This window comes from Triturus cristatus, chromosome 12 (assembly GCF_964204655.1).
Source record: "Triturus cristatus chromosome 12, aTriCri1.1, whole genome shotgun sequence".
NCBI classification, from domain to species: Eukaryota; Metazoa; Chordata; class Amphibia; order Caudata; family Salamandridae; genus Triturus; species Triturus cristatus.
Genome location: NC_140595.1, coordinates 154,152,361 through 154,169,562, shown reverse-complemented (window position 1 = coordinate 154,169,562; position 17,202 = coordinate 154,152,361). Strand labels below are relative to the sequence as shown.

The 17,202-nt window shown below is 40.5% G+C and overlaps 1 protein-coding gene across 3 annotated transcripts in view; it reads right to left on the bottom strand.

Moving 5' to 3' along the window:
* LOC146772949 (SLAM family member 5-like) overlaps positions 1-16,084 on the bottom strand; it is a 408,736-nt gene extending 392,652 nt beyond the window's left edge. For 2 of the 3 annotated variants that reach the window (XM_085637738.1, XM_085637739.1), the window contains exon 1: positions 15,894-16,084. In XM_085637738.1, the coding sequence (XP_085493864.1) occupies positions 15,894-15,951 (58 nt within the window). In that variant the 5' untranslated portion in view covers positions 15,952-16,084. The remainder of the gene's footprint in view (positions 1-15,893) is intronic. The other variant, XM_085637740.1, reaches the window with a different exon arrangement.
* Between the last annotated feature and the right edge of the window lie 1,118 nt (positions 16,085-17,202).

The window sequence follows — 17,202 nt, the reverse complement described above, 5'->3', positions numbered from 1 at the left end:
TGGACCGGTGGTAGGTGTGTGTGGCGTGTCCCGGGTATCCCTGGGTGGGGGGGGAGGCGGGTCCGCACTTCCTCCCTTTGATACCTGATGAATAAACTGAAAATCTCTGGAGGCTCTAGACCGTCTCGTAATGCGGAAAATTTACTGCTGGAGCCCCCCACTTTCAAAAGGGAAAGATTGATGGTTCAATCCTTCTCAGGCAATGCGGTGAGAATCTGGAACTCGCTTCCTCCACTGCTCCGTACCACCACCTCTACCCGGACCTTCAAATCTGAACTCAAATCTCTTCCCTTCCAAAGACACTTCCAGAACTAATACACACCTTTGCAAGTCCCCCAAGGAAGTTCTTTCGCTATTGTAAATTTGTATTCTATGCCAGTACAAGCATCATCCTAGTGTGTTTTTTGTGTTTTTGAGTGACTGCCATCTATTGCTGTATTATACCTTTTCTTGTATCTCGTTTGCTTCTGTAACATGTACATTTGTAACATTCTCCTCATGTAATGTACTTGGTTCTGTTGTGAAGTGCTCTGACACCTTTGGGTAAAGTCTGCGCTATAATAAAAATGCATGAATAAATAAATAAATACATGTAGACTCCTTTAGCTGACGTCCGTAGGTGGAGCTTAATTTTCCTTAACTGATCTGAAGCATCCAGTAGACAGTATCCCAATAGTTACTTTTGACCCAAGCTGTTGATGTAGATTAAGTGAGGCACTACTCCAGAACTAGTGGACTGGAAATTATTTTCATTTTGTCATCTTCATTATTTAGATACATCTAACATCATTTCTGAGAGTGTCCCCTTAATGACCGGTGCTTTGTTATGGCAGACCTCTAAAATAGGTGGTGAATTCTCAAGGCACTAATGGGGTACCTCTTCTTCTTTTATTGCCAATTCAGGAGCCTTAATGAGACATTTAGGAGCAGACAGAAATGAACATCTGCCACACATCAGCAAAATAAATAATTTATTTATTTTGCAGATTAAGGCACTGATTACGAGCTTTGCAGTCTGTGGACCGCCAGGACTCGGTGGGGCACGGCTGTGGCAGTCCAGACACTGCTGCACCAGCAGTCTGGCTGCCCCATTACAAGTTGGGCGGACGGATTGCCCTGGAACTGCCGCTGCCACCAGGAAACTGCCTTTCCTTGGCAGTGTAGGGTGGCCAGGAGGCAGCAATATGCTTGGTGGGACTGCCACAGTCTCACCAAGCGTCTCACCAAGCATATTACGAGTTTCCTCTCCGCCGATACTGTCATGGAAGTTCTTACTCCATGTACACGGTGGTGGAAAGGAAACAAAAGGGGCCCTACAGTGCCCACATGCTTCATCTGCTTGTGGATGCATACAGGGGGCATAACATGTGCCCCCTGTGTGCATTCACACCAGCTTATGTAAAGCATGGACATTCAAGTCAATACTGTGCCGGAAACTTGTTGTGCGGTCCCATTGCAAAAAGACACTGCCACCTTTGAAAGAGGCACATTTGCAGGAGCACTACACCACCCGCCAGGCCACTTTTAAGTTGTAACCTGGCAGGAGGATGGCGGTGACTCTCGGCGGTGCAGAGGGGTGGTGGTGGTGGACCCCCACTGCTGCACCACCAAAACTCATGATCGGGCCCTTATATAGTGTATGGTCACCAAAGGTGTAATGCCCTTTACATATTAACAATAAATGCAACATAATGTTTTACATAAGACTGGTATCAGTAAACAAATGTTACACAAGGTCCTATGTAAAACATGTTGGTAAATGAGGAGGAGGAGAGTGAGGTAGAAGTAAGATATGAGTAGGTAAGTGTACCGAAAGGAGGGAGAAACTCGCGGAGGGAGTGGAATTATTGGGAAAGAAAGGGTATGGGAGGGAACAATATGGTTAGGGAATATCAGTTTAGCCGAGGGGTAGGTGGAGGGAGGAAGGAAGGAAGAGGAAAAGTGAAGGGGCAGGAGAGGGCAGAGGGAAGGACGGTGAAAGTTGCAAGTATATAGATCAGTTCTGACATTGAGGTGGGTCTCAATTTCGATCTTGGATGTACAATGTGAGGTTTATAAGCCAGGTACAGTTTCAACAGTTGTGTGTTTTTAACAGATGTCAAAAGGAAAGAAGTATTGGAGCATTTCTGATGTCAGTAGGGAAGAAGTTCCAAAAGGTGGAGGTCCGGAATTAGGGCGTTTGAAGGTAAAGTTTTTCTCTGCTTCTAAGATTCCTAGTCCCTCCCAATGTCTTCGGTAGGTTGGTGAAGTGAAATGGAGCTTTGAGGGCTAGACAAGCCAGCTTGAATTTCGTTCTGGCTTTAATAAGAAGCCAATGCAGATCAGCGAGTACTGGGGAGAGGTGGTCAAATTTCTTGGTTGAAGAGTAGTCTGGCTGCTGCTTGTAAGACAGTCTTTGGTGATGTAAGGACAAATTGAGATGTCCTTGCTAGAACCACATTGCAAAAGTCTAATCAAGAGAATATGAGTGCATGTGCAGCGGTTTTCATGTGATCTGGTTGAAAGTTTAGTTTTAGTTTATTTGGAATCTGGTACATGGAAGTTAGCACTTTTAGTGACTTTATTAACTTGTGGAGGCATGATTCAGGAAAAGTCTACAGTTATTCCAAGGGAGGAAAATTGTGAAGAGAAAATGGGGGTGAAATCCAGCAGATTGGGGTGTCATAACAATCTGGCTCAAATTATTTTAGATTTCAGAGTGAACAGCATTAATTCAGTCTTTTTGAGTTGAAAGTGAGTAAAAAGTTCTTCATTTAGGTTTGAATGTTGAGTAAGATTGCTTGAAAGGTGAAGACTTTATTTAATGTTGAATTTACAGTTGAATTGGCATGGTGTCTGCAAACTGGTGGATATAGACATATAAATCTTTGCACATTTTGGCTGGTGGTTCCATTCACTGCTTAAACAACTTGTGGGATAAGATGGAGCCTAGTAGAACTTTGTAAATGATAGGGGCTGGATCAGCAAAATTGATTTTTGCCATGTGTTAGCACATGGAAAGTAAGGATTCAACCCCTTTAAGGACTGTTTCTTTAAATCTGAAGTGATATTTGAGGAGGTTAAGTAATCTGGATTGATCAATTGTGTAAAAAGCTGCTGGTAGGTCCAGTAAAACAAGCAGGCAGGGTTCACACCCATCCAGTACTCAGTGCATGTCATCCAGAACTGTTAAAGAAGGTGTTTCAATTCCATGACCAACTGTGAATCCTGATTGGTGGACTGCTAGTAAGTTTTCATTATTGATTAAATTAGTGAGTTGAATAAACACATTTTTCATTGGCAATTTCTTTTACATCACAGAGGCAACAGACACAGTATTGAACAAAATAAATGAGATTCAAAAAGTTGATCTACACAATGTCTTTTGTTTAGATTCTTTATTCATCATGATACACAAACAAGAGCACAGACAACGCGTTTCGTCCAGGGCTGCAATATACAAAAGACTTCTTTCAAATCTATTCAATAAAAACCTACTGAACACAGATACATACAAACAGATATAAAAAACAAAAATAATACTCACAAAGAATGTAACACTACATATCACAGCAACAATACCATAAAAGAAGAAGTTAAATATGGAAAGAAACCCACATTCATGGTTTGGAAGACACTATGAATAGGTGTACCAGCTAATCTGTACAAACCTCTTGTTCAAAAAAATACAAGTATCCAACAGGTTGGCAAAAGAAGAACATATAAAATACAAGTAATATAAGAATACTATACGAAATCTGTATCCTAGTATAAATATCACAAACTCATATCCCAATATGTTCTAAATGGATACAACAAAAGCCCAAACATTGCAGAGCATTAGACAATTTAGGACATCATAGTGCTTGCAATAAGAAGGGACATACTTCTGATCCCCAAGCAAGACTGTATGGGCCTGATTTAGATCTTGACAGAACTACTGCCGTCCCGTCAAGGCGGCTGTTCCACATACTCTGTCGAGCCAACGGCGGTCTGCCTGCTGTATTTAGATATTGTGGCTAGAGACAGAAGACCATGGCGGTCTTCTCTGCTGCCTCACAGTACTCCGTTGCCATCAGGCTTGGGGCTTTGCGCCGATCCGATTTAGATGTTACCGTTGTACTGTCGGTGGTTTGTTGACGGAGTGAGTTTCATGGTGGTGTGGAGACAACTTATTGATGCACCAAAACACATGTGTCATGTTTTCATGCAATACATATGTAGGCAATGTGTTATGTCCCTTTGTGTTACATATTGCATGCCACACACAAAACATGAACCTACAGCAGTTGTCAGCACATGATACATAGGATAACAGTACAAGTAGCTTAACTTAGATTTTGGTGACAGTGGAGTCGTTTGGCACCGTGGTTGAGTGAGAGCAGCAAAGGAGGGACTTGGATGATGACGTGCAAGATGGAAAAAGAAGAGAAAAACTGGAAAAAAGGTGAGTTTTTACATCTTTTCCTTCGATTCTGCCAACTCGAAGTTTGGAGGGATTACCACCATAGATGCCTCAGCAGGAGGGCACATCGTAATCAGCACAGTAGGAGTCCCGTTGCCAGCCACTTCTGGCTGTGGTGCCGTTGATGCGGGTGAAGATTCCTAGCAGAGGAGGCGGGACAATGGCGGACTTTCTCTCATGGCCTGCCAACAAGTAAATTGGTGGCGGACCGCAAAGCGGGCGGGAAGACCATTGGAAAAGCAACAGCGGGACCTGATCCGCCAAGATCTAAATAAGGCCCTATATCTAAAACAGAAGCATTAGTCTTTCTAAAGAAGAACTAGAGAATATTATTCTGAGCTTGTAAAGAAACAATTAAGTAAAATAGAAAAAGGATAGAATTTACAGAAAATCAGAAAAGAAAGGAAATGAAGAGAATCGTGTAACAATGCAGACAACAGTAGTTATCCATACATTATTGCAACATATCTTACCATAAGTCTTATAAAAATAAGCCATTTCATTATAAGTCCTTCAGAAAATCCATAAAGTGAACGTGAGCTTTTCATTTTTGTGCTCCACTTGGAAATGGGGGGTTGTGACCACTATTGATTTGATCAAACCTGTGTTTGATGAGGTCATTTTGTGCCTTATTGCATGAGTGGTAGGTGCCCCTTATTTAAATTTTTGCTTTTAAATTTACATTTCTTAATAGTTAGTTTTTTGCACACTGTTTTGTGTTATCCTCACTTGACTCAATCACACCGGTTTCTAATTGGTATGAGGTGTATTTTTTAGGTTCTTTTGACACATGGCCTTGTGTTTTCTGGAATGGAGTTTCTTTGTTGTCTTTTGTTGAATCTGTTGATGTTTGGCCATTCTGTAATAAGATGTAGAAACACAATGGTATTTCCACATATTTGTTGTATTTACCCATTTCTGTCTATTTGACACCTTTTAATGTCACACATCGATGGTTTCTGCCTCGCTTACATTCACCATATTGTTTCTGATGGTCTTATGGTGAAATTGCTTTTTTTTATAAGGCTTATTGTAAGATATGATGCAATAATTTGTGGATGATTGATATTGGTGTTCTTGTACAGGGGACCTATGAAAACATTGACCAGTTAGATAATGCTCTTCGTTCCTTTCTTTACTGATTTTCTTTTGTTAATTCTATCCTTTTCCTATTTAACTTTAAAATTCTTTTAATTTATAATTTAGGCTCAGAACACTATTCTCTAGATCTTGTTACTAAGACTAATTTTTCTGTTGTGGATATACAGCCTCTCCCTTTTTATTGCAAGCACTTTAATGTACTAAAATGTCTAGTATGTTGTATTTTTTGGACTGTTGTTGTATCCATTTACCACATATTAGGGATATGTACAATAGGATATACATTTTGTATGGTATTCTTGTATTACTTGCATTTCATATGTTCTTCTTCTGCCAGCCTGTTGGATACTTGAATGTTTTTGATCAAGTTATTTGTAAGGGCTATCTGGTACACCTATTCATAGTGTCTGCAAATAATGGATGTGGTTTTCGCTCGTATTAATGTTCTTCTTCTGTGTTATTGTTGGTTGTGATGTGTAGTGATACCGTCTTTGTGAGCATTCGTTTTGTTTGCTATATCTTTTTGTATGTTAATGTGTTCAGTAGTTTTTATTTAAGAGCTTTTAAATAAGTCATTTGTAGCTTTGTATGTTGCTGTCCTGATGAAGCTCTATTTTGAGCAAGATGTGATGACTGTGCTCTTGTTCGTGTAAGAAGATGAATAAAGAATCTAAACAAAAGACATTTCTTGGATCAACTTTTTTAATCTAATTGATTGTGCTCAATACTCTGTATGTTGCCTCTCTGATGTAATAATGTATTTTATGTAATGTGACTATCTGTTTGTATTGTCTCTTTTTTTGATCTTTAATTGATCGAATAAAAGTAATTGACTGACTGACTAATACAAATTGCTTTAATGTTGGGTTATTTGGAAGCTAATCTACAGAGATGGGCAGCAAGTAGGCATTTTTAGTGGGACTCCCGGGTGGTGTGGTACATTAATACTTAGCTACATTGCCCACCTTTGTACATTGTCATTGGTTTTTCCGAATCAAGGAAGATTGGAGATTGGTTGATAATGTTCTGGTAAGTTGGGAAAGAGAATGGATTTTTTGAGCAAAGGTGCGATTTAACAGCATTTGAAGGAGTCATGAAAGCAAGTTTGAAAGAGGAAGGAGTTGATGATTTTGCTAAGGGTTTCACGGAACAGTGCAAAATTCATTTCAATGATCGTAGCAGAGATGATATCACTGTATTATGAGATGGCATTGAGGTTTTTAAACAATGTTTAAGAGGTCATTTTGCAAAATAGGCCTATAAACATCTCAAGTCCCCACTGTCTTGGCTGCGATTATTGTTAAAATGGCCAAGGGAGATATTGTTGAGCAAAGACATTTTGTTGGAGAAAAAGTTCAAAAAGGTTTTGTATACATTGGAAGAGGTGAAGGTGAGAGGCTAGCACAAGGTGAGAAATTGGTGTGGTGTATTGTAAGAGAGCTCTTCATAGGTTCTGTGAGGCTGTCTGAGAAAGAAGTTGGATTTGGCAGGTTGGCCATTAATTGCACTGTTTATGAAACTTTCTTAGTGATTTCAGCCTTTTCCTCAGTAAGCAATATTATTACAAAATCTGGTAAGTTCATAACACCCTTTTTATCAAAGTAGGAGAGGAACTCTTCTCCATCCCAAAGTACATTATATACATTAGATTACATTTCTGAGTTGATGCAAGGATTGTCACATTACCCATTGCAATGTTATTTAAATTTTTAAATTCTGCCAGATGAAAACATACAAATATATTTATGAGGCTTACAGTTCCACTAAAAAATGTGTTAATTGAAATATTTTCAAGTTACATTTTTAAATGAAGCACTTTGAGAGTGTCTGTCACAAAAAAGTATAAAAAGTATAATACTCTATTAAAATGATATATGCAAAAATAAATTACTTGTTGGTAAGCAAAAAATGTACTTTCTGTGCAAGAAACAGCTCAAAGGGTGCACTAACTGAGTATTAGAAGTAGAGACTCAGAAAGTACAATGCACAAATGGGGGCACTGAAATGATATAGTACAAACAGGAGAGCAAAACTCCCTTCAAACCATAAAACACAATGGTAGGTTGCTCACAAAGACTACTTAGCTAATGTTTAAAATGCCTAATGCAACGTAAAATATCAGTTTTTATTATAAACTCTGAGACAGTTGATCATGGGAGTCCTGAATACACTTTTGAGTAATCATTTCAAAGTTCATCCATAGCAAAGAGGCCTCCACACAAAGAGCATTTTCTCACAGCTTGTTGGGACATTCTTGGACTTTTCTGTCTGAGACCACCATGAGTGATATGGCAGACCAAGAGAGAATGGACTTTCGTGAGAATGGTGTCATAGGAAACAGCCCTAAATTGGGACTCCCCTCAGACACCATTCTTAATGTATCAACCCTCTTATATAACCATGAGAAATAGCAGCGACGCTTTTGAAAAAGTGACCATTGAGTCACTGTGTCCTTTGTAAGTGTGCAAGGATGGAGTCCTGATGAAATAAACATATTTTGCTAAGCGCTCAAACATGTTGACCACAGAAATATGCAGGGTTGAGAAACAGATTTGCCTATTTTAACCTTGCTGGCAGAGGAGTACAAATAAATTCAAACTATAGGAGTAGCCTACTTCAACAAAATTTTACATTTTTCTAGGTTTCTTCTCATATACAGCATAATCAACAAATGTAATTGTTTGGGAAATCTGGTCTATGTGTAGTTATTAACATCTGTGGAAAGACTATTCTATGGAATCAAAGACCTTATTTATGTTGACCATGGCACAAATATAATTTGACTAAGCCAGGGGTCTGTGGTCAATCCTTTCCTAGCACCAACGTGATTCCCAGTGGTAAACGGAAATGGATAAGGAGACAGCCCTTCTCTGGGGGAATCCGGCGGCTGCACATAGGCCCCGAAGGCAGGAATCGAAATGGTCGGTGTGGAGGGCCCGGATAGTTCCCATCTAGAGCAATCTGTATCTGGCGTATGTATGAGGACACAAAAAAAAAAAAAAAAAAAAAAAAAAATGTCTGGTAGCGCTCACTGTCTATCCACACACTATATTGACATTATCAATGTCACCACTGATCTCTAAACTAGAGACATGCATCTAACCTTTAGGTCACAGTTTCAATTTCAGTCAGATCTGGCTCTTTGTTTAACCCTCAGATTTGCCAACTTTGTCAAATTTTCCACAATGTGATGCTTTACCACTTTTCTTTAGGGTGGTGCTGGAAGTAGGGGTGCAGGATGTGCTGCAGCGCCCCAATAAAACTTGAAAGACTTTAGATGAAGAATGAACAATATAGGAACCTTCGGGCAGTATTTTTGTGCTTGAAAAGAAAACCTGCCAAATGTCCCATGCCTTAAATAAAATGGCCATTAGCACGCTGGGTAATAGCTAGGGGTCTTTTCCCTCTGTTTTGCATGTAAACAGCAGCAAGCTCTCTTTTCTGGATTGTAAATGTTGGCTTTGTGACAAACGTTAAGCCTATGGAATAAAAGATCTAAAATGTCAAAAAAACAAAAAAAACAAAAAAAAAAAAAATATATAATTTGACTAAGCATCAAAGTAAGTCATACATCAAATAATAGATGGACATTTAGATGAGCAGATCTACACTCTACAAACTGAGATGACACATGACAAAACAGCTTAGTCATAATGATTTGGCAATATTGTTATGAAATGTTTTTAGTAGACAAAGAGGGCAGTATGAATTGCACCAAGTTGGACGTTTATGAGGCTTGAGCAACAAGGTCATATCTACTTACAAAATAGTGGTGAATATTCCTCTAGCAATGGTCTCACATTACATTCCCAAAAGGTGGAGATGGAGCTGTTCCAATAAGCTTGATAAAATTCAGCAAGCATCAACTGGCGCCTTGCTACTAGCTAAACTAGTATTGATTTCCCCTTTCCATCAAGTGTATCACCCCTTATTACAAACAGCAGGAAGTTCACCATTACCATAATCCAGATAAGATTGGGTTAGTGCCGCTGTAAGTGGGGGTTGGAGTGTTTCTGTGAGATAAGGCAGCAAACTCTTTAGACACTTTAGTGGCCAAAAAAAGGTTTTAGATACATTTGCTACTTGTTTTATTTGTCAAGTGGTAGGTTTGTGTCAATTTTGATCCCTGATTTCTCACTAGATTTTCTGGGATGGGACACGGTGCTATTTCAGGGAGCAAATCAAGCTTTTTAGACTTTGGTTGTTTAATGCAACTCAGCACAGAGCACTACCCCGGAGGCGCTTTGTTCAAGTTTTTTCAGTATTCCCCCCCGAAAAACCTTGACCAACAAAGGAGACAAGACTGGCCATACCAGTTCAGCCTCTCCTAAGCAGACCCTAAAAAAATAGGATTGAAATGTGTCAACATTCAACCAAGGGAAATAAAAGGACCTAATACGTGTTCCAGTGGAAACGTTTATTGCATAGGAATTTGGTTTATGTCGTCTTTTGCCACAGCAGTTTGGCTAATCCCTTAGTTTGGAATTGAGGTGTAAAACCGAAAAAAGGCTATACACTCCTGCTAAAAATCTACAGCATGATAGTACGAAGGAATAATGATCTTAAAATAGTGTAAGCATTATGCACGTTGGTTCACATGTCAGTGATGGTTCACAGTACTTGTCATGTGCTAAATGTTCTTAAATTATGGTATTCTCTATGATATATGATATTGTAAATGTGGGAAAGTCTGATTAACACTTGTAAAGAGAGAGAGAGATACCAAGGGTGTTTAAGAGATCGCGAATGAGAAGAGGACTGTGGGTAATAGGAGTAATGGGTTGGGCATCAACATTAGCGCAGATAGTTGGATCAGTCATTTTAAGCATATATATTTCTTTCAGCATGATAAGTACAAGCCTCAGAAAGCCAATCCCCCTATTTTACCCATGAATAGATGTTTTGCTGTTGAAGAGGTGTCCCTTGCTATCTCTTCAAGCCTGATGTGGTCCCAAAGGACCTATACATGGAAAACATCACTTTGTGGGCTCCCCATCATCACTAATGTTCTGAACGCTGCAGCTCGTCACAGGATTCTGACTTTCGGGCAGCTCACTGTTCTAGTTTCCATATTCAAGAAAGGCAAAAGGCAGGATTACCATTGCTACGGGCCAATATCTCTGTTAAATTCTGTAGTAAAAGTTATTGGCGGCATTATCCTGTCTAGAATAGTCTTGGGCTCAGCAATCTAGTTCCACCCATAGGGTGCAATATTGATTTGGAAAAAGTTTGGGGTCGCAGGAACAGTGCCTCAATTTGAACTTAATGATCGGAATGTATATAGTAGTGAAAAAGTGTTCTTTTTCGACATACGGGCATGGAAAGCGATGAAACAATTGCTCCTGCACAGAGGGAGATGCCTTTCCAGCAGCAGCAATGCCGGCCCCCTCAAGAGGCGGGGTGCCAGATGAGACCGCAGGGACCTTGAGATTTTCCCGCGGTCCCGGGGAAAAAGAGCAGAAGGAGGCAAAATTAAAGACAGAAACTAAAATTAAAGACAGAAACTAGCAGAGAGAGGCAGAATAGTGGTCAGCAGCGAGAAGAAAGAGTCAGAATAAAGATCAGCAATAAGCCGGAAGAGGCAAAAAAAGGTGATAAATGAGCAGAAAGAGGCAAAAGAAAGGTCAGAATCGAGCAGAAAAAGGCAAAATAGAGGTAAAAAACAAACAGTAAAAGGCAGAATAAAGGTTAGAAACAAGCAGAAAGAGGCAGAAAAAAGGTCAGCAACGAGAATAAAGAGGCAAAATAAAGGTGAGGAATTAGCATAAAGAGGCATAATAAGGATGAGCAATGAGCAGAAAGAGGCAAAATAAAGGTGAGCAATGTAGAGAAAGAGGCAAAATTATGGTCAGAAAGAAGCAAAAAGAGGCAAACTAAAGGTCAGCAACGAGCAAAAAGAGGCAAAATAAAGGTCAGAAACAATCAGAAAGGCAAAAAAGAGATCAGAAATGAGCAGAAAGAGGCAAAAGAAAAACTTAGCAACAAGCAGAAAGAGGCAAAATATAGGTTAGAAATGAGAAGAAAGAGGTTAAAGGTCAGAAATGAGCAGAAAGAGGCAAAATAGAGATCAGGAACAAGCAGAAAGAGGCAAAATAGAGGTCAGAAACGAGCAAACATAGGCCCCCTATGACCCTCAAAACCAAAGGGGACTTCATTGCTCAACCAGTAATGTTCCAGGAGGCACGTTTGCAGAGTGCTTGAGAAAGGGCATGAGTCCTCCAATGAGGTCTCAGCAATCCCGCTGTGGGGGACTTACTGATGGCAACAATAGGGGTTCTTTGCCCCCACGGACCCTCAGCAGCCAAGGGTACTTCACCCACAACCACACCACAACGTGTGCCAGGAGACGTGTTTGCAGAGTGGTTGAGAAAGGTGGTGAGGCTTCCGACGCGGTCTCAGCAAACCCGCTGTGGGGGACTTACTGGTGGCAACAAAAGGGCTTCTTGGCTCCCAAGGATCTTCAGCAGCCAAGGGTACTTAATCCCCCAACCCGGTAACATGCCAGGAGGCATGTTTGCAGAGTGGTTGAGAAAGGGTGTGGGGCCTCCAATGAGGTATCAGCAATCTCACTGTGGGGGACTTACTGGTTGCAGCAACAGGGGTTCTTAGGCCCCAAGGACCCTCAGCAGCCAAGGGGACTTCATCTTCGAACTAGTAGTGCATCAGGAGGCATGTCTGCAGGGTGGTTGAGAAAGGGGGCAAAGCCCCTGATGAAGTCCCAGCAATCCCGCTGTGGGAGACTTACAGGTGGCAACAATAGGGGTTTTTGGCCCCCAAGACCCTCAGAAGCCAAGGGGAATTCATCTCCCAAGCAGTAGTGTGCCAGGAGGCACATTAGCAGAGTGGTTGAGAAAGGGGGAGGGGCCTCCATTGAAGTCTCATCAATCCCGCTGTGAGGGACTTACTGGTGGCAGCAATTGGAATTCTTGCCCCCATCTACTCTTAGCAGCCAAAGGGACTTCCTCCCCCAACCAGTAGTGCACCAGGTGGCGCATTTGCGGAGTGGTTGAGAAAGGGGGCGGGACCACTGAAGAGGTCTCAGCAATCCGCTGTGGGGGACTTACTAGTGGTAACAGGAGGGGTTCTTTGTCCCTAACCACTTTCAGCATCCAAGGGAACGTAATTTGGGATGGCAGAGCAATACTTTGCCCGCTCACGGAATTCCATGGAATTTGGCAGAGTTTTTCAGTAATTCTGCAGAATTCCCCAGAGTGAAGCTCAGTGAGCTCCGCCTAGGCCTAGCAGAAAGAGGCAAAATAAAGGTCATAAGTGAGCAGAAAAAGTCAGAAAATGAACAGAACCCACTCAGACACTCACAAACCCACTCAGACACTCATGTACCCAATCACAGACCCACTTAGACACTCATGCACCCACTCACACACCCAGTGAGACAAACACGCACTCACTCACACACCCACTGAGACACTCGTACACTCATACACTCACTCTCAAAGGTTACAGGTTACAGTTGGGAAATAACATAAAAAAACTTAGAAATTTCATGAAAAAACAAAGGCTACAGTGACGTTATAGATAGGAAGTAGAATAAAAAAATCCTTAAAAATTCACTGAAAAAAAGAAAGGTTACAGGGATGTTATATTTTGAAAATATAATTGAAAAAACCTTAGAAATCCACTGAAAAAAACCAAAGGTTACCTGGACATTATAGTTAGGCTCATATTTTACTCGTACAAAATGATAGAAATTCAGCAGTTATATTTACTTGAGCTAACTATAATGTATGCCCCTCCAACTCACTGCTTATGACCTCCCATGTCCTCCCATGTTACATCACTCATGATGACATGGTCAGTGACATCACTGATGACATCATTGATGATATCTCAAATGACATCACTGATGACATCATTCACAGAAACACTCACACACCCACTCACATGCCATACAGTCTCTCATACACTCAGTCATACACTCACAGAACCATTCACATACCTATTCATGTATCCATGCATCTTTTCACACACCCACTCACTCATCTATGCAATCACTTGCATCCCCACTTACTCACTCATGCACCCACTCACACACCCACTCACACAGCTACTCATAAAACCACTTTTTCACCCATACAACAACTTACACATCCATACCATCAACCATACAGCTACTCACACACCCAAGCAATCAATCATGCAATCTCTCAGTCACTCACACATACAGCATCTCAACAGACCTATTAACACACCCATACAACTACTCACACACCCGCTCACATACTCTAACAAACACTTACACACAGATTCAATCATCCCTACAAGCACTCAGATGACCATTCACTCACCCATACAGCCACTTACACAGACACTCACTTTCTAATACAGCCACTCACACACCCACTCAGTTAACCAAACACCCACTAAAACAGCCACTCACTCACCTATACAGCTACTTACACAAATTCAGCCACGCACTCACACACCTTGTCACTCACCAATACAGCCACTCACACAGCCACTCATTCACCCATACAGCTACTCGCACGCCCATTTATTCACCCATACAGCTACTTACACCCCCATTTATTCACCCATACAGCTACCCACACACCCACTCACACAGCCACTCACACACTTGTAATTTCCCATCAAACATTTGATTTTATTGGTGGACATTTTAACCTTAGAAAGCTATTAAGTGAATTAAGGCTTTCTAGGTGATGTATTTTTTATTGATTTTAGCCCATGTTATTGTACACGTTTTTTAATATATCTACTGTTTTTAAACAGGGTCTTTAAATAAATGATTGATACAAAGAAGAGCTTCCCATGGATTTGTCATTGAGTTTGTATCGTATAGCTTATTCCTTTATGATTATGTTTGCATAATCGATTCAAGATGATTTTGATGGGAAGGGTGCAAATATCTAGGTGTGATTTTCTGAAATAAAATATACAGGCGATGAACTTGCTGTGATTCATGTTACTGATTGCTCTGAATTGCAATTTGACATAAAATGTCAGACGTGAAGTACCTCTGTATTTTATAGACAATTTGAATGGTTCAACCCACAGCTCTGAGGACCCACCCAACCTCTTACCCCTGTCAGGAGCCTTTGTTTTACATATGTGCCAGTATCAGCGGGTATTACCCGTGAGGGTTCATGAATGACACAGCTCTACAATGGTGGTTGGGCCGATTGCCCTGTTGTATTCACTGATAATAAGGCTTGGGCGATACTTAAATTACACTGGAGTATTTGGAGTCATTTCAGTAATTAAGTATTATCTTGTGATGTGAAATTATCAAAAGTATGCAATTGCGCCAGCTTGAATAATTAAATGTAAATTGGGTCAAAAATCCTTTCACAGGAACCACAAACTAAGGAGCGAATGGCTGTTGGCTTCTGCTGGTCAAGTCCTGTAGCATTTAGTGCTACTTTCTTAGAGAAATAAAGCATCTTTGGGCCCATTTTGGAAGCAAGGGTACATTTTGCACTAAGAAATTAGCACTAAATGATGAATTACGCTTCTCACATAATTATGAGTAATGTTTTGGTAATTACTAGTATTTACGCTAGAGAGAATTATGCCAGTTACGTTACCCTGGGCAGCAAAAGCACCTTCTCTGCCCATAATGTTTTGACCTCGATGACTTAGTAGTAACACAAGGGGCTTTAGGAAACAACAGTTTTCTTATAGTTTTGGCCCAAAAGATAATTGTTAATAGTATCTAGGGGTAGTATTGATTAAAGTAGACATATGCTACATTTGACTTGAAACGTTCTGTTTGCACAAAAAAATGCAAAAATCCAAACAAATGATACATTTAAGCTGAAACAAAACAGAACTATCTTCAATATATTTATGTTCTGCAGGCATTAGGATAGTTATTTCTGAATAGTTTTTAAGAGAAAGCGTTTGTCTCTTGTCAAAAGTAACATCTCATTTGAAGAAAAAAATATATATAAGCATACATGACTTTTTTGTCAATAAAATACAAATGTGAAAGCTGACTACAACTTTAAACATGAATGATGCCATAGAAGGACTCTCCTTGCTAGCTCTCTGGGGCTGTGTGCGCCTGAAAACTTTCGACATTGTATTATTAAGACATAATTGAGCTGTCGTTCTCCTGTAAAGTCTAGTTTTCCTGACAACCAAAAGTACCACTGCTCAGGTCAAGGTACACACAACAGTGAAGCCGAGAACCTTACACAAACTTTTCTTATTTAAAATGTAATACTATATTACAGATGACTTAGACAGTTTGATAAAGACCATGGATAACCATAAGAAAAAAAAGACGAGCGACAATGCTTCTGTTGCCTCACGCTGAGCATACAACACAATAACTCCACACACAGAATCCAGTAAAGCCACTTACCACACCCCAGGCAAAGTATCCAACTCCAAAGAAAAGCTTTAATTAATTCCAACAGCATACTGGTCCAATACAGAGAAGAAAAACAACGTGTAAAGTTAACGGTTAGGGGAAGAGATTAGTGACACACAGGCAAGGCAGTTAAAAAGGAAGTGGTTACCATCGACAGCCGGGCGGAAAGCGAGAGATAGGCCGGCGAGACAAGAAACGAACATTGAGAGCCGAGCACGCCACGAGAGCAGTAAGAGTTGGAGCCCATTCCTGGCATGTGACACGTGTCACTCTGTCATGTGGCATATGCCACAGCTCATGTTACATGTGCCACAGATTTTTTACATTCTCTTTTATGATTAACTGGAGATAATGTCAGTTAATGATTTTCAAAGGTCTATCTTTCACTCTACTAAGATAAATAAATAAATAATAATAAAAAAACAATATAAAAAAAATTATTTCTTAGTTGGGGCTTGAATTCAACCCGTGTGAAACGGTACAAATAGCCCCTGTTATCTACCACTATACCAAACAAATATAAAAAAATCGATTTTCCCCACCTGGAGTTTGAACCCTGGTCAAAAAGCACTCCTGAGCGCTGTGAACTGCCACTGTACCATCTGTTTCACTGGAATTTTATTCAGCCAGAGGCCTTTTTGTCATGGGAAAACTGTGCTGGTCCTTCTTCTATTTTCATAGTGTTTGGATTTTACATGCCAGAAATCCACTCTTGATTTTCATGCTTTATATACAAATAGCCCTTCCTTTCTTTCAATCTGCCACTTGCCCCATGAATTTCTTATTCTTAAACAATCATCCCCAAATCCTCATTCCACTAAATAAGGAATTTCCTTTATAGCAATCCTGTCCCCCCTTCCACATGCTACAGCATGCCATCAATGCCTGACATGCACTATGACTAAGGAGGCCATAATTCTCCCAGACACTGCTAGGGGGTGATTTACAAAGGCACAGCTTTCATTTGTGGAATTTAGAAAACATATAAAAAAATTTAAAAAATCGATTTTCCCCAGCTGGTGTTTGAACCCTGGTCAAAAAGCACTCATGAGCCTTGTGAACTGCCACTGTACCATCTGTTTTGCTGGTATGTTGCTCAGCCAGAGGCCTTTTTTTCATGGGAAAACTGTGCTGGTCCTTCTTCTATTTTCATAGTGTTTGGATTTTACATGCCAGAAATCCACTCTTGATTTCCATGCTTTATATACAAATAGCCCTTCCTTTTTTAGGTTTGGCCTGACCCAGCGCATGCGCTTGTCTGGCGAGACTTATTGAGAGGGCTCCAAAAAGTGCTACCAGG